Source organism: Lineus longissimus, chromosome 17 (assembly GCF_910592395.1).
Source record: "Lineus longissimus chromosome 17, tnLinLong1.2, whole genome shotgun sequence".
NCBI lineage: Eukaryota > Metazoa > Nemertea > Pilidiophora > Heteronemertea > Lineidae > Lineus > Lineus longissimus.
In genome coordinates this window covers 14,477,387-14,503,061 of record NC_088324.1, presented here as the reverse complement: position 1 = coordinate 14,503,061, position 25,675 = coordinate 14,477,387, and the positions used below count along the sequence as shown (strand labels likewise).

Sequence of the window (25,675 nt, the reverse complement as noted above, 5' to 3'; positions counted from 1 at the left end):
TGGTTTCGACAGTCTGAAAATTGATCTTTACCGTTAGTAAACCATGCTAAGTTTCTTTATTTGTTTGAACACCCCTCTCAGCATCTGTTTGAACGGATGATGCAAACTTCTCTAGTTTTTTGCTGACACCAGGGTGGCCTCAAAGCTAATTCAAAGAACTGGTCCCACTACAGTATGGTCCAGAAGTAACACCCAATCTTATGTAACTCCAGATGTAAAATGCCAGTAAATTGCACTGTTTCGCCTGACATAGAATGTTACTTCTGTCTAGCGTTGTATGTTGACTGTTTTATCAGTTTTGCAGCATCTGAAGCCTTGTCACCAATGTCGTAATCACATATCACGGGGCTCAAATTAGACTAATGGTCACCAGAGCAATAACCCAGTCCTCCCAAGAGGGACCCAACCTCTCAGGACTCTGATATCTCATTTGACATAAATGACCGCCATGCTGTATTATATCACTGACCTATCATCTTAATTTCAACACCGCCATGAATCATCATGCGACATTTGACATCAAAAGTATTTTTCGCTACAAAATCGTTTCTAGGCCACATAAATATCGCCGGTGTGCGCTTTCGCGCAACGGGATAACACAGCGGTGTTAATGGAACATTGCCTCAAATTTCTTGCCTCCCTTTGAAGGAGAGCCTTTCATCTACGCGAGTCATTATGATTATGTTCAAGACGAGGGTGGGAGCGATTGCACATGAAACGCGGGTCAGATGAAATATTCGCGAGACCTGTGATCAGGAGATAATGAAAATAGCCCTACCTACTTAGTGGACACTTTGTTCTAGGGTTTCAAAGGGAATATATTAACCCTACAAAAGATTGCTTGATGAAGGCTAAGATATTTGCTTTGAGGTCTGGGTACATTCAGAAGGTCATTCATTTAACTTTAGCTTTACCTAACCAAAAGCTGTCCCCATCCCTGTCCCTGTAAACAAGCCACCTCTCTCTACTACCTTCTCTTCTCCAGGAGTAAAGCAGTTTTAACTGTTATGGTTGCGTTGAGTATATCCTGAACTGGCATTGAATTACATCTCATATGCTAAGAAGATGACAAGGATTTTCCTACTTTCCTCCCCGGAGATGCACCACTATAATCCTATCATAAATAAGGATATTAAAGTTCCAATTAAATTTTCAGATTTTATCAATCTTCCTCACTAATGAAGTTGGAGTCTTGCTGAATTGTATTGAATTACTTCAAGGGTCATGGCCCTTACTCTGAATGGATGCTCTGATTGTCTGAAAGAGTAACCCTTTATCTACCAAGGGGTTATTGACTTCAGAAAGAAGTTTGGAAAGTTTCACCGCAATACAAGTTTAGGGCCGGACCACAGTGCCGTGCAGTGCCGAGAAATCACGTTTTCCATCACAGGACGAATCAAGAGTTGTGTGACAGCACGGCTGACGTAAGAACCCAAGTGGCAAGTCATAAAATGTGACAGATTCCAAAACCAAGGAGACAGAAAAATTTGTAATCCTCAGACCCCGAGATGTACCGATCGTGCAACGTACAGCCACATTAGCCCAGAAATGATGGTTTCATTATCCAAATGTCTCAAAATGGATTGAAAAGATGATTTTCCTGTGATAAATACATCATCATCATAACGATGTTCATTATCTTGTCAAAATGTTTCATAAAATCGTAGCGTTATGAAATAATGTCGAGCGTTGACACTAAATCTTGTCCCACATGTATGTTTTCAAGCAGCACCAAATTTGTCATTTGGAAAATGACGTGCTTTGTGGTTATCAAGAGAAACATGTAGGCAATTGCGGTCCACATGGTTATCGAAAGGAATATTGAGATATTTGAACTCAGTGGTTATAATCTGAAGGTCCCTATCCGAACCTTGCTCTGAGGCAAAACGGCTAGTCACGATTCATGACAATCAAACGTGGCCACCCTTGCTCAATCAGCATCCAAAGTGATTTTGATCTCGGAGAAAAAACGTGAGAGTTATCATGACACAAAGAATTCTCACAGCGGACCCACCGTCCAAATGACAGCCTGGGGTGGGGTTGCAAAGAAGCGTTGTCCATCGACAAAGTAGCGCAGTTCGTCCATTAGGCGACCATTGTGCCAACCGTACTAATCGGACAGGTAGACCCGCAGGGCGCTCCTGTGATCCCACTACTTAGCGTGTGGTATTTTGTGGGGAGAGCACACCTCAATAATTTTCAAAGACTCAGACAGCCATGGACGAGACATCTAGGAAAATACCCTTTGTTTTAGAGCAGTTTGATCTCAAATCTCGTGGAGAGATAGCGATGAGATGTTTGGATCCACGTTACTTCTGCTCCAAATGTTTCTTGAAGTTAATACAACTAATCATCCTCGTATTGAAGATGAGAGTCATTTCATCTTTGTGTGCAACGCCATGCGCTTGTCTCAGGTTCGTCTGCAAACAGTTGTCATCAAAGGAACCAGAAACGATCAAATGGCAAAAACTCTCCTACCACAGTGTATCTATCAGGGACGGAATTCGACAGGCCCTCAACATTTTTCCCAGCCCAAGGCACTAAGACAAAATATGCCAAACTCATGTTCACATGTCACCTCGACAACATCAATTACTAAGTTAGCTCCATTTTAAAAATCTATACGCGAGAGTTTAACAGAAATTGACTTGATCTTCAATCCTGCCTGAGCGTATTAACACACCAGTATTGAGTCACGCAATACCTAGGGCTAGTCAAAAACCATTACAGAGCTCTGATGGCAGTCCTCCCAAGAACAATGGAATTAACTTAGACTAGTTAAAGAACAGTTGTAAGGAAGAACAAGCCTTCGTTATAGGGTTGATAATTATCGAATTACCTCCAGATCGTAATTGCATCTTGTATCAGGAAATGAGTTTAAATTTTTCAGAAACCGTCACAAATATGATCAAACTGTTTAAGTCTTGATAAGATTTTGCTAACGGTTTCTCAATCTCATTATTGTTGAGTGAAATCGATGTTGATTCCTGATCCTGAGCTGAAAATAAAATTTCGTGAACTTTAGTCGTTTGGAACATCGATTCTCGTCACTCTACATGTTGTTTCAGACTGGATCTTGGAAGGTGATCTGATACCCTACGATCTCTGCTGAAGAAACACTGGATTGTGCGAGGGGAGGGAACGTTCCAACAACAAGAATACTTCGACGATTCAGCACAAAAAGTCGAAACACCGATGAGTAAGTGATCCCCTCCACCACAATGAGGCGATAATTATGGCGTGTCTGCGACAAGCAGCTGTAACGCTTCTGATCCTTACGAGCCGATGTCGGTGTCATGGTGCGATGACAGGGGTCGCGTTATTGATAGTGGTATTGAAACACCTGGTATTAGACTGACTCAGAGGATCAGAAGATACGACATGTAATCAGGAGAAAGACGGTGACGAGTTTACATGATCAACGTCTGTTTTATTGGGAAAATTACCATTGAGCGGAACTTGAACTTCAAGTTCCTTGTTAAAGGGGAGAGCATACACCTACAGAACTTCTGTAAGCGGGGCTCAGTAAAGTGTCAGAAGATATCACCTGCAATAATGAGCCAAAGTAACGAGTTTACAAGATCAAGGTTTCTTTACTGGGCCAAACACCTTGTCTGAAACTTCTGGTTGGAACTTGAACTGGCATGTTTGTGTCAAAGGGGTAATAAAACTGATAAACCTGCCTTTACACAACCTATGTGTTTCATTAGATAAAAAGAAATGTCAAAAAACCTTCAGTTAGAATATCAACATTACTATTTTTCCCTAATTTCAATTCAGGAAAGCAAAGGAACTGAACCATTAGCCCTACTCTGCACGCCACAGGGAACTAAAATTCTTTTTATCACAATCCAGTCGGCATGATAATTTGCTACTCCATCAGCTCTTCCTGATAATAGTAGTCAAACAGACACACACACCCCATCAGCTTCTGCACAACTCCATACTCATTTCCCTCAGTCAAAGTCACTACACCAAGGGGTTGCAAACACTTGTCAGCAAAGCTACTTACAAGTATCAATATTTCATATCCTCCCTTCGTGCCCATTGTCTCAGGAAGCGCATTAATGGTAAGCAGTCTTGATGCAGCGAGCAGTAATGTCGCCAAACGTGATTGGATCAAATCTGCTGGCTTAGTGTCCAGGCGATTTGTGTCAAGGGGCCGTAATTCATCCTTTGCGACCATCTTAGCAGCCATTTATGTTCCATTAATTTTTTACCTACAAACTATGTTGTCTGGCCACAACTTTTTGCAGCCAACTGTGCTCACAGATGTATCTCTTGACACTTTCTGAAGGAAATGGGATGACCTGATAGCATGTTTTTGCTGGCTGAGTTGCTAGCAATATTTTTTCAGTCAAATTTTGACCTTTTGACTACCAACATATGCATTTTTACCACCATTTCTTGGTGGGAACTGAGCTCTTAGAAACATGATGCAGAGTTTACTCCATTTTTTCTTTGGCACAATCAAAGAGCTGAAGCAATGCAAAAGTTACAGTTCAGCTTTAAGTATAACACTTTATCTAGTTTCAAGTAAAAAGCAACAACGCAATTGTTTGAACATTGAAACCACACGTTTCGATAAAAATATGAACTTATACTATTTCATTCACCACAAATGCTTCAGGGGTGCCATCTCACCCTTCGGCAGCAAAATCAACAACAAGTAATCTTATTTCATAATGGTTGCCCTGGAAACTGTTCAGTTTTCAAACTTTTCCTTGAAAACTGAAACGCTTACCAATTACAAATCATTTGGTTATTGTGTGTATTAGCAAACCTCAATACATCGGGGATCGTTTTACAATAAGATTAGAGAACAACTGTTGAAATTGTAGGAGGCTGTTTATATGTGCTTGAAACGCTTATAATTTTCACAAAGTAAATCCAATACTTTATTTGTTTGGTTGACGATTTAGAAGTGGCACATTTTCCAATAGGATTTAGAATTGTAGATATCAGTGCTGAACCATAGTAAAGTGAGAGTGAGACGACAGCCAGCAGGGGAAAAACAGTTACATGAGGCTGCCAGTAGGTGTCTCTTATAGAACATCAGCAGAGACACTCACCTGGGCCTCCCAGCTCTCATGCTTGCCCCCTTCAAATGTCTCAATCAGATTGTCCCTCAATTAGCGTAGAGAATCCTTAATTGACATGTGACCTCACAGAATCGTTTAAATTCTAGTGACAGACAAAGAAATGTCACGCTTGAATGCTGAAAATCGGTGCAGAAGCGCAAAACATGTCATCTTGAATTAGCAGTAAATGCACTAAATGCTCATAATGAACTAGCGTCATTCTCGCGGAAATGAAGTTCTAACCCGCCAACGCTGTGCATTGCAAACAAATTGTATTACGACAGATGTCAATTGCGTTAGGGTCACGTTCAAGTGACAACCTCAGCCCTAAGATCCACCCCATCTGTTTTTGTCTTCGGCAAATCCCAAAAGTACGATCATTAGCCGAAAAATCATGCAAGGATGAATTTTGGTGACTGGCGGATCAAAGATATTAGGGACTAAGGGTTGAATTAGGACCTAGGGGGTCTCATTTGTCCCTTTATTCGGTCCCTAATGGTTGTAATGTAACTTGGATAAGGCCGGGTTCTCATGGGAAGGGTCTTAAACCCTGTCTATGATACCCTGACTCATCAATGAGCCCTGGTTGAGTGTCTTATTGGTTAACCTCAGATTACCAACATCATTGATGGTCAATTGAAGCAAAGGCAAGACGTCTGGTACAAAGGTGCCGTTTTATTTCGGTTTGGTGTACGAGGGCCCAAAATCGTTTTGGTCGTTTTGCATCATTTGTTGGAGTTGCTTGGGATGAATGCCAACGCCAGAGCAGAATATGCTGACTCATCAATAAAGCAGCTACGTCACTGATAGTGCAAAAGTAAGGTAGATGCCCAGCTATAGATTTGGACAGTTTCTGTTATTTGGGTTGGGTCTGCAGGAAACTGACTTGTCGTGTATGGGACACTTGAGGATCAGACAGCATGAATTTGATGTGAGAAATCCGTTGTCGTGAAAAGATGTAAATTTTCTCACCAATGACAAAGAATCTGAACCACAACTCCAAGTCCACGCAATGAACATCAAAATTAGACTAATATTTCCCAGAAAATTGAAAACGTGAAAACTAATTGAAAAATATACCGAAAACGCTTGAGGGTTTTTCCATGTCAAAGTAGCGTGTCCCCCAATCTCTGGCCAATTACACACCCCATTACACCTTGTGAACTTAGAGTTAAACAATTAGAACAAAATCTGATGATTTAAATTCGCCCCGGAGACACTGAACAAGAACAAAGACTGTTTGAGAGATTGCGAGTTGAACTTTCTCTGTGTGAGAAAGGGTTGGTTTGGAGCTGTCAAACACAGCCGGATGCTGAGCTGGTCCGTGATACTGCTCTGGGCATCCGATAAAGTACTGTGGTGATTAGGTTTTGTCTATGAACAGTGGAATTTGAGGAAAAAAATTTGCTCTCAAAATTTGTGGAAATATTCCAAATGAAAGCCAAATAAACATATTTCTCTTCTTTTTAGGAGAAGATGATTACACCTTTTTTGAATAAATTTTGGAGGATTTCCATTCCATTTGAGAAAAAGTTTCATGGTTTATTAATGTGAGATTCAAATTAAGGGTTAAAGGGAAAATATCATCCACAGACATATGGAATGCAATGCCTCCAAAAGGGAAAAACACAAGCGAGAAAAACATGAATCCGGCGGAAATAACTAAATAAATCTGTTGAAATGACAGCGGTAAAAGAACAAAAACATTGGTATTCTCCGCCACCGGAAAGAACATTATCAAGGATACAACGCAATTACCAGATGATTACCGGAATATGCCTGGAATATATTCTCCTAAAGACTAATCTGGCCGCCTCTTTCATGGCATTTCGTGTTGTGGAATAATGACGAGGTGAGCGAATTGTTCGGGTTCTTTGATAAGATGTTTCGTATTCTCTGCGTTTATTCTATCCCAAATAGGTCTGGGATTTTATCACAGTAAACACCAAATTTTGCCCCTCTGTTTTTGCAAAACGTCAACATTTCGGAAAAAATTTGTGATTTCTATTTTGTTGGATTTTGTTGCAAAATTCTTTTGCTTTACAAATTTGAAAAAAAAATTTTCGTGATGAGTTTTCATAAGACACAAGAAACTCAAATGCTGATCAGAAGAAGAACTGTAGTGTTTTGGGAAGTTTCAGTTTCAAGAAAAAGGTGGATGTGAATTCAAACAACCTGAATTAAAATTCCAGACAGCTCGCTCGGTTGTCTTGACATGCATCCCTCCGGTAGGCAATAACCGCGCAAACGAATTCCATCGGCCAACATTCCACCTGCATCCATATTAGTATGCAGACATTTCAAACTTAATTGAATTTTGAGAAATGTCTGGAATCTAATGCATTTCACTCAAAGCTGCCCAGCACTTGATGTCAATTTCATTAGAGAAAAGTACATCGATGTATGCAATGGTTTAGGCGAATTTAGGGTGAACTGGTCTTAGTTTTAAGGTGCCAGGATATTACTTTCTTTCGATAAGATGATATAGTTTATATCCAAATATCTCCTCTGGAGATCAGATTTAAAGTAGGGCTTCTTAATCTCCAATCAAACAATTCAACTGGTAACAGCTTATTTCTCTGTGGTTCTAATGTTCACATGTTCCAATTTCCTCATGAGATCTACAGGGTGTATCAAGAAATTCTCACTTTCATCACTCAAGCATTAGAACACTCAAGCAGTACTTTGTTATTCATATTTCAACCATCTCATCTCAAATCCGCCAAGGAAAACACATGCCGCAGAAAATGGATGTCATCGGTACTTGGTTTATGTCGCATGTCATGAAACACCCAGGTAATTGATCAAGATACGTCCATTACTTCTGCGCATTAATCTATTAGTTATCGGGAGCACTGGTAATGAGGTTCAGCGGGGAGGACGTATGTTGCCCCATGGATATCGGGTTGGAAGAAAGCTTGGGAAGACGTCGGACAAGATTTGAAGAAATGCTCATGCACGGGGGTGCAGGGCTGGTAGGAAGAGGTGGAGTGCAAAAGAGACAGTAGCAAATGAGAGCAAATGTTACTTCTTTTGACTAGAAGGTTGGCCTACACTTATTGAAAACAAATATTGGCGTCTATATAACATCAAAGATGAAAGGTTTATCTGGAGATGACAAATCTAGCAGTGAGCAAAAAGTTGCTCATTTATCTGAAGAAACGCGATGTAAATATCTTGTCATTCCGCAAGAGGTATCGGAGAAAGAAGCATTGCGGCATATAAGCTGAGAATGAGTTCCATTCCAATCTAACAAGACCTGTGTTCCCTGAACTTTGGGCACAGAATCACAGTGCATTTCCTGCACTCATGATACAAGGAGATCTACATACTTGTTGGTCTTATCTGTTAAACCGTTCGTGTTGTGAGAAGAAATTCTCCTCGCATATATACCTGGGATTTAATATTCCTAAAAGCCCTCCTTCTCAAGCAACAGTTTTTGCAGGAGCACTATTGGATTATGAGGGTCTTGTGTGGAGTATTGTGGTGTTGTTATGACACTGTTCTCACTGCAGGAAAGTCGGTATCTGATGTCAACAATGATGAGCAAAAGGGTATCCAGGGCAGACCATGAAAAACAGTCAGTTGACAATGTTGAGTTATGGAAGAGGTGTTGGAGAAGAGGAATTCTTGAATGTCACACAAATCTGCCCTGACACACCAATCTGCTAATGCATTACTCCAGGATGTAATTCCAAAAGATTTGCTCCAACCTTCAATATATTATTGAAAACCTCAAGTGACGAAAACTCAAGGATCATTATTCCGATAGAAGGAACCAATCTCATGCGTTTAGTGGCCGGATGACGGTTATCGATCCTGAACTAATGTACCAATGTTTTCAAATGTTACATGTTTGATAACATCGTGTCAAACCACTGGAATCGACCACAGCGAGTAGCCCGTGGGAGCGCACAGGTGGTTGGCTAAGCACGATCAAGCAAGACCAAAGACATCTAGAGCAACTCAGTCTTTAGATCTTTCTTTCTTCAAGGAGTGATTTTAGGATGGCATGAGAAACACAGGAGACTTTCAAGGAAATAAACAAGATGGAAAATATCAGAACTCGGCCATCTTGTCTGTTTCTCTCTTAACTGACTTAGAGAAATGCAGAACCAAGTGACTTATTATTCAGAGTGACAAACAAAGAGTCAATGCGGGTTTTTTAAACCAAACTTATTACTCCAAAACACAATTAACAAATCAGTCACGCTTCCTCTACTTCGAAGCGAATGTTGTACTTTGTGCAAACATGAATAACCAAGAATGGCTTCGCATCGGTTGCTTCGTGCCGTAACCGTTGGGAACCACCAGGTGGCTCATCTTCACTGCACAAACATGCAAGATCAAAGATGGCGGATTACGCCGTCTCCCCCAGGCTCCAGGCATGCACGGAGAGCAGAGAGCATGTAATTGGTGCATCTTTCCATTTGACATGAAACAAGCAAGAGTTTGGTGGCATCATTTGTCAAAGCAATCAAGCAAAGTCTCTAATTGTAATTGCTTCATTAATTTGAGTAAAAGGGGTTAACGTGGTTCCCTCAGAGGGCAATAGGTGGCCCCCTATGTCTGCTCTTCTGTCAACAGATTGGTTCCAGATCTGCTCAGTAGATGGCAGGACAAAATGAGGAGATCAGTCTTGACCGATATTTGGAACTTTCCAGAGTAATCAGCATTCTCCTTTTTGTCTGTATTACTCATCTTGCCCTGCCATCTAGGGAGCAGATCAGGCACTAATTTATCATCCTTCAAGAAATACAATTAGGCTAATGAATTTATATCAGAACTTTTGGGTCTTTTGGAACTTAACACTACTTATCGCTCACACTAGCCATAATTAATCATCGCTGGCCCCATATCATCTAAGTCTTTGAAAATATCCCTTTCAGCAAAACAGATCTAAAGTACTTATAAATAATGCCACATAGAATATACTTTATCTTTTGATACGTAACCATGGTAACTGATAGAAATTACATACATGTATTTTTCTTGTCATTTTCTTTTTGTGTTTTGCACACATATGTATGGTGAGTGCTCATGCAATATGCAAAGGTAAAATTATCTTCTGAACATTTCATCAATAAACTTTATCATTTGAAAATTTCTAGAAAAGAAAAAAACCATTGAGTTAAGATGATTATTATCGAAAACAAATGCCTGACATTTAATCCAAACAATATCAGACAGATCATAATTATACACTTTTGATAAATTATTGCCAATTAAGATTTAAATTGCAGGTGTGGTTCAAATCTCTTGTTTGATACCATCATTGTACAAATTGAAGCTTTTGATGTTCGTTTCAAATGCGCGGAGCTGGCACCACACCCTGGTTCTATGTCTTTTATCAGGGCATTGTTCAACCTGTTGGCGTACTTAATGTCAATTTCGAATCCGAGAGACGGTGAAAAAGCACACAACATGGTGTCATATGTACGGAGTCCATTCCGTTCTTTCTGACATGATTATTTGCAGATTGTGACAAATAGCTACAAAAAATGTACGGTTTAAAATATGCTTAGGTCGGCACTAATTTTGGTGCAAAAAACAACCAATACACTGACATATATTAAGTCTATTTCATTAAAGTTAACCAGCTTTATCTGTACATTTCATACAATTCACTGTATAAAATGTATTGGGGAACCTTTAAAGGTCTCTGAGAATGTTGTGAGGGGGCAGCACTGTATGAGTACAGGTTATTCCTATTGCTAAAGAAATGTTATCTAGTTTAGTAGTATGATAAACCAAAAGGGTAAAAACTAATTTGATTCTTCTAGACAAGGTTTACATTGATTTTGAAGGAGTGAAGGGTACCCACTCTTTCACATATCGTTCTTTGATTGAATTCGGAAACAACCTTATTTTCTACCTCCACAAACTGGTTAGCATCACGCGCCATCACATTTAAAGGTTAGCAGACTAGGATCATGATATCACCCCAATAAAAGGACCCATGAACCCAAAGTCAAAATCTTGACATATGAGTATTCTTCTCCAGGGGCGAGGGGGCAATATGTGCGGCTAATTTGGAAGTCTCCAGTAACAGCAGTCGGATCACGATGTGATTTTTTTGCCAGAAAAAATATGATTTTTGCCGCCGGAGATCATTTGGAAGTGTTCTTCCGCTGCGTTATTGGTTGGTTGCCATGGAAACTTGTGTGTTTGCCCAAAGGGCCTAGGGGAGGGTTTTGTTCTGGTGCTGTAATAGACAAGGCTAAGTAGGCAGGAATCTGGATGTGGAAAGGAAGGTACATAGGCTCGAGAATGTGCCGAGAAGGCATCTGAACCAAGCCCTTTGTGGTTTACTGATACTAACCAATGAGTTTTAGAAGAATTCATATTTGATTTTGTTAAGTTTTGTTGTACAACCTGTTCAAGATGCTTGAGGTTCAACCTAATAAAGTGTCAACACGACATCTCACTGTCAACCCCTTATCTTTCATCCTGTTACGTAACAAATGATGCCAGTGGATGTCCGACACATCATGACTTCCTAATTATTCAATTTCACGCCTTGATACGTTCTTATTATATTCCTATTAGTGCTCTTTGATTCTGTCATCAACGGAAATTATGGCCGAGCTCGTCAGGATTCTTAATTACTCGTTAGGTTTGAGGAATCCAGTGCTAACGAACCTGATGAGACCTTGTGTCACTTACAAGAGGTTGGTTTCATCAAGGTTTCATTCTTGAGATTATAGGACGGGTTACTACTTTTGTTAAAACCAAAAATTGGCCAGAATACCTTCCCAAATCTGAGTGCCCTTTTCTGACATTTTTATAGGATCATGAGTACAAAGCATGAGCTCCAAGCAAAAACACGTTCAGCAAACTTTCTATAATTTCAAAGCATTATGATTGGTAGGAAAAACTGGCAAAGCTGATGAAAGCTGGCAAAGGTTATATCATCTGTAATTGAAATCAGCCCTTGCATAAAGGAAAGATTAGGTATAGTCAATTCACCCTCAAATATGACCACTTCACACTTCCTGAGAATTCAGGTTTCAAAAGAAGACGGAGATGTCGGAAAGATGATATCATGTTCCTTTGCATTGACAATGTACGTTTGAAATGGAAGGAAGCATTGACTAAATGAAGGTTTCATGACAGAAGTACCACTCATGCCACGTTAAAGGAGAATGCTGTCAACCCCTTCATTTTTGCAGCTCTAAACGCTCACAAAAACATCCTTTTCAGATTTTGCTTCCATCTACGGGTGCATTTTCCAATGATGAGACCATGAATTTAGAAAACCAACCGAATTTCATGACATGAATCATAATACACCCCTAGCTTTTTTTCTATTCATTTGATCAGGCTAATAACTCAGTCTGTATCAACAAAATATGATCAAAATCATATGATATACCTTAATTACAGAAAAATCAATGAATTATTTTAATCAAACATCGCGAAAGATGCTTTGAAAAACCGTCTTTGATGCTCAAGATTATTAGCGGCATTTTTTCTGTCTTTCTCTCATCAGATGCTTAATTATCTTAAAAGGATATTAAGAAAGCGAACCACTTCGAGATCACTGAGGATGGTCGGATTGAACGAGAATCAGTAGGGACACCTGGAGGCCACAACACTAACTACGATCGAAGGCCAACCCTCTAATAACGCTTCAAGAGACAAGATGTTCATACCCCTTATGGAGAAAATGGGGTTGGCGAATTCTTCATCAACATTGAAATCACAGTAAAAATACGAATTATCAGCTTTACATACATAGAATCATTGGTTTTTAAAATATATTCTGTCACCCCTAAACTGTTCTATGAACCCTTCCACACAAATGGTGAGCCAGTACCATTGCAGGATTCAAGGGGTGACAGATGGCACATCCCGATGATCCCAGTTGATGAACCCAGAGCGTGACTTCCGCAGACAGGAAGTGATTTGTCATGCAAGATGAATGCTGGGAGATACAGCGATGGTGGAAGCGCCAATTTTAACCCATTTTCCCCCACTACTTAGCCAGACTTAAAACAAAGTGTTGGATTGGATTTTTTGATGAATTATCTCCTCAAAAAGTCAAGATATCATTTTGTCGTTCTATATTTTATGGTGTTCGCTTTTCGACCACTCCAAGCCTCGTGGGGGGTTAATGACACACCTGTTTCAAGTCGAGCGTGATTGAATAACGTTACGCTCATATCAATCCTTGTCAACTTACGCTCAAAACTCATCAAACAATATCATCCGCTGACTCATATTTCCGCCAATTTTTTCATCAAACAACGTTGGCGCGAGTTCGTTACTTTCATTTGTGACAGGGCGGCACGTGACCTGTCTTTGGACCCGCATCATTACTTTGTGTAAAGCATATCACGGTTTGATCATTTTTCCGAACGTACCTTACAAGATTTTTTTCAACAATGTCGGAAATTGTATGGTCGATAAGGTTATTAATCATCAGATGGCTTATGTTGCCTTCGGGAGATTCCACAACATTGAGAACGACAGCGTCAAAAGAAGCATGTTATCGCACAATCCTATCACCTGTAACCAACCTGGTGCCCAGGGACAAGCCAAAAGTAAGACACAGACAACATGATGGGATTGTTTCGAGTTAAACCAACAAAAAGCTTTGAAGACTGTGCACTTTGCGGACTTCCGAAATCTTTAAAAAACATCAAGTTTTTCCCCCACAAAATATCATTATCCTAAAATGGATTTTGCCACAGTGAAAATGACATTAACAGCTTTTAATGAGATCAAGAAAAAACAAAAATTTAATATAGTTTCTGTCAAAGCTGCTGACACTGTGTTAGATCTGAAAGGGTTAAATAATACTGTTGCGTTTCTTTAAACCTCATCAGATTAATGGCGGCAGCGTCGGGATCCACTTTTTGCAACCGGTGTCTGCCGTCGCCAGTTGGTGACACATCACACTTTGTGCCATCCACAAACGATATAAGCAGATTGGAACATTTGAAGTGTTTTTAAATTTACCGAATAAAACTCTTAGTCACTTTTGGATCAAATTACACTCGAACCGCCTTGGAAAACCTAACAGTGCTCAAGGAAGTGTTTAAGAAAAACGTCCAGAAAGTGGTAGACGATCTTTTTCATTCCTTGATGCTCAATTTTCAAAGTGCTTGCAGGATAAACAAAGTGGCTGAAAAAGCAATATTATTGTTGTGCCAGAGATTACTAAGCAAAATCCAGTCATAATCATAATCAGGGTTTCTTTAACGGTGTAAATTTATTTTCATCAGAATATTTTTTGTAAGAATATCCAGTAGTTTCTTAATTTGGATCCGGACATCTTGACCTTTCGAAAGAAAATCTTGATAATTATTGACAACAGGATACATCACCATTGTCCGCCGTCTGATTTTTTGTTCCTTTACATTTATCAATATGACTGTTTCTTATAATGTCTTCATGATAATCATAACTACTTGGTTTTTACACTCAAGTGCATAAAAGAACCTTTTTGAGCAGATGACTATTTACTTAAGACTCATATCAAAAACCTTCGAGATGATTTTTATCTGCTTTCTGACAAATAAAGGAGTTGTGACTCATCTTTAAGACCCTTTTGATATCGAGTCTATTTCAATTGTCTGTCTTGGAGCAGAAACCACTTTAGAATATTTCCAAAGGTTATTTTCGGTAAAATGACTTGGTTGCTCAAGCGAATTTACTATTGGCTAGAGATTTTTCTTTTGAGTACTGTTATAAGAGGTTTCATGGAGACTACACGCAGTTACAATATCAAGCCAATCCCATGTCTCTGTCTTCTATTTTCTCCACAATGATAGACAAGGATGTCAGATTCAGTTTGTAATCTTACTCTTATATCTTTTTCAAGCTGAGTTGGCCATCTACTGAAACTGAAACCTAGTAGTTGGCGACTGGCTGATACCATCTTGCTACACACAGCTCCAGATCACAAAGTTGTTTACGAGGTCTATATGAGACTGCCTGTGAGAAGGATTAATATTGGCATCTCCAAATAAGAAGGGCTGATACCATGATGTGATCTCGGAGCCTTGTGCATCTTCTTCCTCCCCGCCCTTTTTCTCCGCCCCAGGCATGGAGGTTCTCAGATAGGTGAACTATTCCAAAATACCATCTATCCATCTGCAGTATTTAACACAACTTGACCTGTAGCCTATAGTGTAGTCCGCTGATTACAGCAACAATCCCCCAGACTCCACTAGAGTATGCAGCATGTTACCCTCTGCTATAATAATAAGCTTATCTACTAGTGTCTTCTGGGAGATTTATTACCGAGGATGTCGTTGTGTCGAACGCATGGACAGCAACAGGAAGCAGCAGCCAATCACTAATGGACGCGGCAAGATGGCCGGTTTGAGCGGTTACGGACGCTGACTACTAAATAGGGAACCTGGCAAGTTATGACGAATTGTCATGGTATAAGCAGCTTGAAGATGCATGCTGTTGTCTAAAGGACTTCTTCACTGTAAAGTGAGAAGTTAGGAATGAAATATGTTGGTTTGTCATTTGAAAACAGCTTCCAGAACGTAACCGTAGGCTTAGCTGAGATGTGCAAGCCATGCCCAAAACCTGATCGAAACAGTACCTAAAATTTAGAGGTCCTTTAGAGGTCAGCTTTAGTGCGATGCTACATATGGTGACACATGGTGACAAGCAAGGGTATCATCCTCCTAGCCACTGAATCCCCACCTGAGTAGTCCATTTAAGCACTAAACTCTGGAGTTATTCCAGATCTGACCATGCAGCACCGTCTCATTACGACTTCACCAACAACTGATCCATTAGAAAGAGAAAAAGTCGTCTTGACGCTAAGCCAGAATACCATTGTATAATGAGTTATCACATTCCTTTTGTTGTCTCCTTATTCCCTCAGCTGCCCAAGGCAAGCTAATTTGTCAGCAACAGGAAATGATGACTTTTTTACGAGTATTACTGGTGACTAAGTGGATTGCCTACAAATATCACCACAACATTTGCCAAGTCTTATATGGGATGCGTTATTCTTCATACTAGTCGAGCATCCATATGAAGTCTATCTTCAGTTTCTCATTACTATAAAATGTTAACTTTTTGCATCAAACCACCGGTTTATGCAAAGTAAAGACCTGTGAATGGACGCTGAAGCCATTTACCATGTCAAAGCCTTGGGAGTCTAGATGAAGACTATTGGGCTTGTAGAGCCAGACCAAAACCAAACCACAAAGACCAATCTCTGTAATGCAATCCCTGGGCATCACATTTGATCATAAATATCCTTCCTAAGCGAAGTGATAACACCATGGAATCTACTCTCGTGGCAAAATACCCTTCGGTTTTGAATCACCTCTCACTAAAGTTTGAATAAAATCTTTTCATTTATGATTTAGTACATGATACATAAGTTACCCAGAGTGACTTTCATGGGAGGAAATTCTTCGATATGAAGTCGCCAAGAGCCTCAGGGATTGTGTAAATGGACAGAGCATTTCCATTAATCCTGTGTCCCTCTCTTTATATCATATGTAAGTGGAGATTAGACCCTAAGGGCGCCGCTGTCCAAGATAGACATTAGCGGGATTCAACCTTTTAACGATATTCTATACTGCGATATTGAGACTATATGGATTGAAGAAGGGAGTAGTGATGACAAAGCAAGATATATATTTTTCCCATTTAAGGTGGAATGGGTTGTTTAACCGCCAATCATGCAGATTCTGTTACCAATGTGGCTCAGCAGGGCCAAATTGCTCAACATTTAGTATAATCGCAGACAAGTGTCTTTTATCTTAAGATCCCACTGAATATAGAAAGCTCAATACTCAACATGGAATTCCTGATGTATTGTAAGTGCAGCGCCACTTTAACTATATCTACATTGATGAGAGTGGCCTAATATTGTTCTTCTTTATGAAATTCGTCACAGAACTCAAATTCATCTGATACACTCGTACCAATATCTTCTGTCTCTCATCAAAATAACAGATTCTTTCCCAAAAAAGATCACAAAAGACTCTTTGTTTCCGAGTTGAATGATTTTTTCTTACTTTTCAACAATTAACTGACAACTCATCCAAGTATAAAATATTCAGCAGAATGAACACTGAGACAGATTCTCAATTGGTTTATTATTTAACGAGCTATTGTTTAAACCATTAATGAACCCGATCTATTTCAATGATTATCGCCAAAAAGAATGAAAAATAAATTTCAATAAAGTAAAGCGATGCAATTGTGTCATTTTATAGTTTTTGCTATGCAAAACCTCTGACATCCAAGGCATAAGGGGTTAACAGGATTGAAAAGCACCAAAAAGGCGTTTGAAATCAATTACTATCCACAATTCAGCACCAAAGGATTTCTAACAAACCAGAAATGAGATTTTCGTCATTCAGACAGACAAGCCCATAATCTGCATGAACAATTATCCCCGACCCCCTCTTTGGGGAAATGACGCTAATTAATCCGTGCACGATCTTATTCACTGGATTAATGTACCCTATCGAATGACTCAATCACAATACTTAGGTACCGAGGCCCCCTGGTGGCAGAAAATGAGAATGCAGGTACGATTTTGTAAGGAATGCCTTAGGGTAGTCATCAGGGGTCAAAAAGGTAGCATTGTCAATGTCAATACATGAACTTGATGCTACTTTTGTGCATGGTGATTAAAAATTTGAGACCCAAGATTAAAACGTAAAAGCAGTCAATCGGGAGTCAAAAGGCAGACTCCATCGAGGTTGCAGGGGAGCGGAAATTCTAATGTTCCAACTGGCACGGAAAGATATCAACGTTCATGTGAAAATCAATTCAAGTGGAAAAACTCCCTTCAGCAAATCCACTTCAGACAACTTCTCACAGATTATTTGAAATTGCCTCAAAAGTTCATGTAGGTAATCATCAACTTGATAATCGATCTCCGAAACAAAACAAAATCTTCGCCCCTAATTACATCTTAAGACAATGCCCGAGGCATTATCGGGTTTATTTATCTGAGTCGTGTGATCAAACGAGCAGGATTATCAGAATCTGAGCGTATTCAATTTTCATTATGAGAAGATAGAATAGGGTTGCACACGCATGTAAACAGTAGCGATTGAAATATACACTATCAAGGGACATGTTGATAATATTCATTGACAAAAAGTTACGACGTGTCACAATTGTCACTGAGGGTGGCAAATTCTATTTGAGAAGATGATTCATAAGGGATGCTTTGACACTGATATCCATAGAGGAAAACTTGAGAAAGTATACCACTGATTATGACTTATTAAGTGATTCTTCAATATTTTCCTGAGCGATTTCAGGCGAAATATTGTCTGAAGTTTGCCTTTGGCAGATTTGGCGGGAAATGAAAGGGCATTGTATTGCTTGTGCGAAATTCACTTTAAGGCAACTTCATACAGTGGAGGGGTCAACCAGCTGTACTGAATGAAAGTGACCCTACCTCTTGTCCTCTTCGATTCCTGAAGCGAATGAAGTTGGCGCCTTCCTCTCGCTGATATTCAAGTAAATATTGCTCGGTAAATTCTTGGCCCTGGAAATACACCAAAAAGGAATTAAGTTAGGGTGCGATAACCATATCAAAGATAGGGTGGTGACAAGCAAGTTAAGTGCTTGGCAAGTGAGTGATTTCCAACTGTCTTGAAAGTTGTCAGAACATGATACTATCATTGGCCAAAAATGAGAGGGATGTCTTCCATTTTGAAGTCACTTTCGTGTTTTGCTCAAACTGATACATCAGGAATGCATCGAAACTGAAAAGTCAACTCCTGCACCATTTTAAAAATCTAAGCTGAAGTGCATCTTCCACTGAAAATACTGTGGAACAACCCATTTTCTGCCTAACATGCCTAATGGGATGTCAGAGCGGGTTTCCTACACTTTTCATTGATTATTTAACAGCCAGAAGCACAAACCAAAAAACAATTTCAAGAAACTAATCGCACGCTTCTAAACCATTGATGTGACATGCACCACCACCAGCAACAGGAAACCATTATATTTTTATCGTGTTGCGAAATCCGCTTAAGATTTCAACGCTGAAGAGCGATGCAGGAAGTAAATCACGTCTCAAATGTAAAAGAATTTAAACTTAAATTCTATAAAAGAGAATTTCCCATGCGAAAAGTGAAACGGTTGCTTTCAAGTGATGGTATAGTGTTATTGTATGTCATTGTACAGTGATTGTAATGTAATTCCTATACTTTTTTACCCAATCTTTAGACCTATAACCAATATTTAGTGCGTTCAACATGTCGAAATGGAATACTTCCACATCAATACTGCAAATCCCAAAGTTACTTTTCAACAGTCTTTACTGGTGCGAAAGGCAGTCTTGTCAGTTTGAGAAATCGGTGACGATACCACTGAATTCGACCCACGCAATAAAGTTGACTTCCCACGATATGTTGGCAGCTTTTTCTATGTCACTGAAACATTCATGTCAGTCAGCACATTTTCCAAGTTTTCCGCAACAGTTGGCTGAGTCACAGAAAAGTTACAAAACTGAGACAAACTTCTTAAGTGCTCAAGTGCAAAGCAGTGCAAGCCTGCAGAAAAAGGGGTGTGTTTCCAATATCATTCCTGTAAAGTTTATACCCAGGAAAGGTTTATCTTGGTTAACTCTAAAAACACAACGTTTCCAAGACGACTCAAGCCGCCTTCCGAAGACTTATCCATTTCTTTCCTTCATATTGGAGAGCACTCTTCAAAGTAAGGTTGTTTATTGCAGCCATGTGCAGTTGCCACGGCAACCAGATTAGTTCCCAGTAACATGTCATGCATCTCAATAAACACAGCGGACCAAGAACGCTCGATCGGGATCTGATCAAACGGGCACCACATGTCTGTTCGTCGGGTTCATGCGAGAGGTCACGATTAGCTTTTGATTGGTCGAGAGTAATGAGTACAAAGAAGGCCTTTGATTGGCTGATAGTACTGAATACAAAGCAGCCAAAGAGGGTACTTCCTTTCAGTTTTCTTTTTGGACTTTCAATCGAATGGGAAGGGACAGATTGCTGACAATGATTGAGATAACCTCGATCTTCGATGGTCTCTTGCAAGAGAAGCCAGAGACGGAAATATTGATGGTCAGAATAAAACCAAATCTCTAGAGGCAAGGGCAGAAGCTTTACTCTCTTGCCAATGCTAGAGGGCGATCTCTATCCTGGATTTAATGGCACCCCAACCCCCTAGGGATGCTTATGCAAGAAACCATTTTGGTTGAGGAAGAATCCTTACTCAATGCCAGAGATCTAATGGTCTGTCCCGATTACCAAATGGAACCGAGGAGTTAGATACCTGCATAAGTTTTAATTAGTTGGAGGATGTCACTGCTTCTCTGGACACCCAGATGGTGGACCTAATCAAGGGGTTGATTAATCATGGGTTACCTTTGTGATGTAACACATTGTTGGAGGTGGTGACAATTAACCTGGAGCGTTAGCATCCATTCCACCATAGTATTGAAGATCATCTTTTTGACTCACCATTTCAACAAAAAAACGTCCACGAATGCACATCAATGGTGAAGGGAAATGGGTAACTTAAGGATACTGACCTGGCCATTGCCGAATCGCCCCTGCGTCTCCACCAACGTAATCACCGTCAAGTTATATAGATCAATTTGTAAGTACTCATATGTGTCGGGCGTGATAGAAGGTTTTGGACACCAGGCGCCGCCATTTTTCTCTGTGCGAATTCTGAAAGTAGAGAAGGGAGGAAAACATTGGCAATATTGTTATACTGTATACTGCTGCTGCTCAAAATCGAGCTGCTACACCATTGATATTGATAGAACTGCAAACACCTGTAAAACAGTTGTGGCTCACTTATCATTTTTAAAGTTTTACTGAAACAAAGTTGGCCTCCTACACATTTTAAAAACCCTACATGTCCATCTGTCTTCATACTGGGAAAAACCAACAGTTCTGAACTCGGAAATTTCAAAACATTTTTTGTAGTAACCAGAATCAACTGTTTACCCCTGGAGCCAGAAAATTTTTAAAATCTATTGAAACTTTCATAAATGTTCAGTATTACTGCAATGTTGTTTGTTTGCTTGGAGGTTTTAAATTTGAAAGTGATATCACCATGTTGGTGTTTGGTTAGCAAAAGGCAAACCAAGTTTATTAGCCAAAAGTTAATTATTGATCAACGAGGGCGTTAATTATGGATTTATGAGGCGAGGTTCCAATTAACTGGTTCTTTGTGCAGAGTTAACTGAAATTGAAGACCAATGCCTTGGGACAGAAAAATTTGTGCCAAAATAATATCAATACACTATTTATGAAATCAGTTCAACAATGGTGAAATATTGAATCCAGAACTACAGTTACAGTATAGATTACTGATCAAGTACCTCGATAGACATTATTTGAAAAGTCACAAAACGTAGGAGGAAACCAGACACCTGGTGGAAACTGAGAGCCAAAGAAACCAGAGACCCAGAGTTAACCATCTTTCAAACGCTATCCACCAGGAAACTATGTACATTGTACTGGACCCAAGGTTGGCTCGATCAGTTGTATATGGATGCATACACTCCTGCACTGAATGTTATACATTTTTTGGCATACACAGGGTGAAACTGAAGTCTAGCTTAGTTTCAACTCAAGTTGACCTGAGATGCGACGGCACATATGTACAGTTTGTTAACTAAAAGCACTGATGATCACATCAGCTTAGCTTGGAGTGCACTTCAACTTCTCAGATTGCAGGAATCCAATCACTTTATATTTAAGTATCATGGCCTACGGCAATAACAATCGATCCGATGAAAATATCTTTCACACTTTTGAACAACCAACTTGTTGACTGCAGTGTTGTATGGTACAAATGTAATGAGAGAGCACAGCGCGTAAAGGAAAATAGAGTTTGCGAAGCCTGTTAAAGCTTCAAACCGCAACCAGTATAGCTGAATCAGACCTCCAGAAGCTAAAATCCTTCGAATGCATTACGCAAATGCAAAACAAACGATTTTAAATGAAATGAAAGTAATTTTGTTTGCTGGCATTTCATTGTGAAAAGATTACAAAGGAATACACCCAGAATGAATTTGAACTTAAAATCAATTCAATCCTGTATCAAAAATTCCAATGCCATGGGCGAGAATAAGTTATATTAATATTGCCCGTGGTCATGTTTATTCTATGACGCGAGTCGTGTTTTGAATAATTTAATTTCTGGTAAGATAAACGCATCAAACCTTTAATCTGCCATTGTCATTGATAACTGGCAATATTGGTTGATAATTAAACTAAATAATCATGACTTTTTCATAATGGTTTCCATCATAAATGAAATTTAATTCCAATGGTCAGTTATTTCATTGTGAGAAAACAGCAAAAAAAAAAATCTAGATATATCACAGGGAAATAGTGCATCAAGGGAAGCTTGTGACATCTGAATTTTACACAGAAACTTTTGACTCCACCCAGCATCAGAATCATGGCTGGTGAACATATAGAGCTGCCTGGAGCAATTCTCTAAAACAGGTTTTTTGAGTGGAGAGAGTCATCTTGCATCTGCCTCATTGGGTCTAGAATAACTAAGCCCCGTGGTCAAACAACCAACAATGAACTTATCATGACCTTGGGTAACACACTTTCCATTATTTCACAGCACAATCCTCGCTCAATCACCCCTAGCTCAATCGCAAACAAGCTATCCCAGAATACACGTCTGTATTCATTAGCAAGTCATTCGGAACTTAATTTCGCCGATCGGGTATACTATTCCCGTGGAAGGCCAATAAAACACTAAGTATGTCTGCGGCCATTCCTTGATTTCCCTGTAGAGTCGACTTGTTGCATTCCATCAACGGCTACAACATCTCTACAGCGTCAAACGTAGCCTTGCCGTGCTCTATCTTCATTTCCAAGATGGCAGAACCTGTTGCCGGTGGTTACGAAAGATGATATATCAGTCATGATGAAAAATTGCCATGTCAGATGCAAAAATTGAAATAGATCATAGTGCGGTATTACTCTTGACTGTTGTTTTGGCGAGGAACCTTGTGATTTAATGGAGTCAATCGGGCATGAAAATGATCTGTCACTGTAACGAAGTGAAATCGGTACATCGGTGACGATTTATCTTGGAATACGATAATTAGTATTGATGGCTTCATGAATGTTTTGTTCCGCATTGCTCATACTGGAATAGATTGGGTTCTGGTCTATTTCTCATTACAGAAGTGTTGATTCTATGAGGCAGGAACCAGGCTCCAATAATGTTTGTTTCTTCCATTCACGGTGATATTTTGCCATGAGGAAAATTCACATACAATTTCTTGTACCTGCCGTATCATCATCATGCCTGTTGCATCCTCTCCACTTCCGCAATGCATCATCAATCATTTCACTAATGCCTCCCAGAGGGCGTAACTGAAGCATATCAAACCACTGATTGACCTCTCAACGATACCACAAGAATATTTATCACCACTGCGTGATGATTTATGATGTCATTCATGCGATTGAGTTTGATGCGACGTATGGCAGTGTATACACTGATGAGATGGAGGATTTGGATGATATAAACCAGGTTTGGGACAAAACTAATGTCATCAACAGGTTCCGCCCTATCTGCTACACAGTTATAAAGGCAGAATGTACATGGTCTGATATATACGGCGACAGACGAGTCCAATTATCCGTAATAGCTAGAGCACCTGGTGCCAGAATGGCCCCTAATCATGCGACAACTGCTCAGAAGCAGTTGGTTCCGCGAGCACAGATGAACAGTGGCCAATTCGGATCCTCATTAGGATGCAGTGACCCTTTCAAAGTTGTGTGGTCGGTCCATCACTAATGCCAGGCCAATCATGACATCAACCCTCAACCCAGAGGGGATAGTCTGAGCTTTTTCATCAGATATTTTCGTCGCAAGTAATGTTTTAGGGCTGGATGTGGAAGCAAACAGAGCCACTGACCGGCTCCCTTCCCATCAGTAACAACATTGGTGAAGTTTTTGCAGGCCTAAAAAGCAAAAGTTAAGAACAAAGCCTTTATTTCAAATCTTACAGCCATCTAAGACATTCCCAGATAACTATCCATGGGGTTCCTGTTGGATACACAGTTGCCAATTTGATATGACAATCCGAGCCATTGCATTACGCAGTTTTCAAACATTTCTTTCATCTTCGGTGATAGTAAAAGCCATCCCATTATTCCCATCAAGGAATATCTGTTGCACAAACGCCTCCAATATCGACAAAATCCTTCATCTTCATCCGAAAATCTTGTCAGTTTTTCCCATAATGCACTCCACTGATGAAATCTCCGTATATTGTCAAGTTCATCATCGATAATTTTGACGTATATTTGGCGGATATTGACAGCGTGCAACATGCAGGTCGGCTGCATCGACGCGGAATTTGATCACCGGCGCCCTAAAGTGATATAGGAATATGATTAGCCCAATTGATATGACATCCGTCAATTTCATCAGTTGAGTCTTCGGTTACTTCGGTTCATATCAGGTTTGAAGCAATCGGCAATGTATTTTGTGTAGGACCATGTACATTCATGTACAGAGCCTGACACTCAACATCAGGAGCAAATGTTCCACAGCAAGTTTGCAGATATCAGTGCAGTATATGTGAGATTTTTGACAGCGTGTCTTTTTCTTCAACATCGCTCTGAAAATAAGTTAATACACTTTGATTTGAACCAAAAGTGTTGAATCAGTAGGTAGTCAATCAGAAGACCTGCTGTGAGCTCACATTACCAAGCCAATGACACATTTACTGCATGCGCCTCAAAGTCATCTTGCACCTTAGACAGAGTTCACATCCTTTTTCTTCTTCTTACAAGTTCTATTTTGCTCAATCAAATGATTATTAGAATACATATCAAAGCCAAAAGAAAGGACGTTTTATATACCTTTTTGTGAAGATTCATTCGGTAACGGCTTGAAAATGTTTGAGATTAAGATTTCCTTCTACAGTTCAACTTTCATGTCATGTCACGCAATGATATGATATGTCATAGAATATTTACATCTCAGAGACATGCGTCTGTTCAGACTTCAAAGCCAACCTGAAGCAGACGACAACCGAAAGAGAAATACCCAGGAACAAAGGGATAAAAGGGAAATGCAGGAGAATGAAGAATCCTGTTGAATCATAACCATGCTCGGAAAGGTTTCAATGGCTTTGCGCTTGTTTGATGAATTCTCCTTTCGTGGAGGTAAGAATATGAAGAGATGACGAAGAATTTACGAACAAAGGATGCTGGCTCCGTGGTTTAGCAATACAGAGGATAAACCACTGACAAAGGAGTCACCAGGCAATCGGCAAAGACACAAGTATTTTTCCTTTGTGATGAGAGACAAGTGTTGCGGCAGGAGGCATTCACTTCAACATGCTCAACAGAAAGTTTTATTAACCCAAAATGGAGTTCCAAACAAGCAACAATACTCTGATAACAAAGTATGTTGATTTATTTGTTGGGTATCATCAGAACGAAAGCAGGGAAAGCAGCACGGCTCGTTTTCCTGCCAACATATCAGGCAGAATTCGTAGCACTCTCATAGTCTTCTGTCACCCCCAAAGCCCAATAGATTCTTCTTCTTTTGTGTTTGCGAGAAGAAGTTCAGGCTTCAAATTCCCTATTATTAACAACGTTTAT

General features: G+C 39.8%; 1 protein-coding gene across 9 annotated transcripts in view; it reads right to left on the bottom strand.

The window, feature by feature from the left end:
• LOC135501091 (discoidin domain-containing receptor 2-like) overlaps nt 1-25,675 on the bottom strand; it is a 206,177-nt gene that overhangs the window by 17,722 nt on the left and 162,780 nt on the right. For all 9 annotated transcript variants that reach the window (XR_010449554.1, XM_064792885.1, XM_064792888.1 and 6 more), the window contains 2 exons: nt 20,602-20,743; nt 18,487-18,576 (listed from right to left, as the gene is read on the bottom strand). Coding sequence is in view for 8 of the 9 variants with exons in the window: in XM_064792885.1 (XP_064648955.1) it covers nt 18,487-18,576; nt 20,602-20,743 (232 nt within the window). In the remaining variant the exon portion in view is untranslated. The remainder of the gene's footprint in view (nt 1-18,486; nt 18,577-20,601; nt 20,744-25,675) is intronic.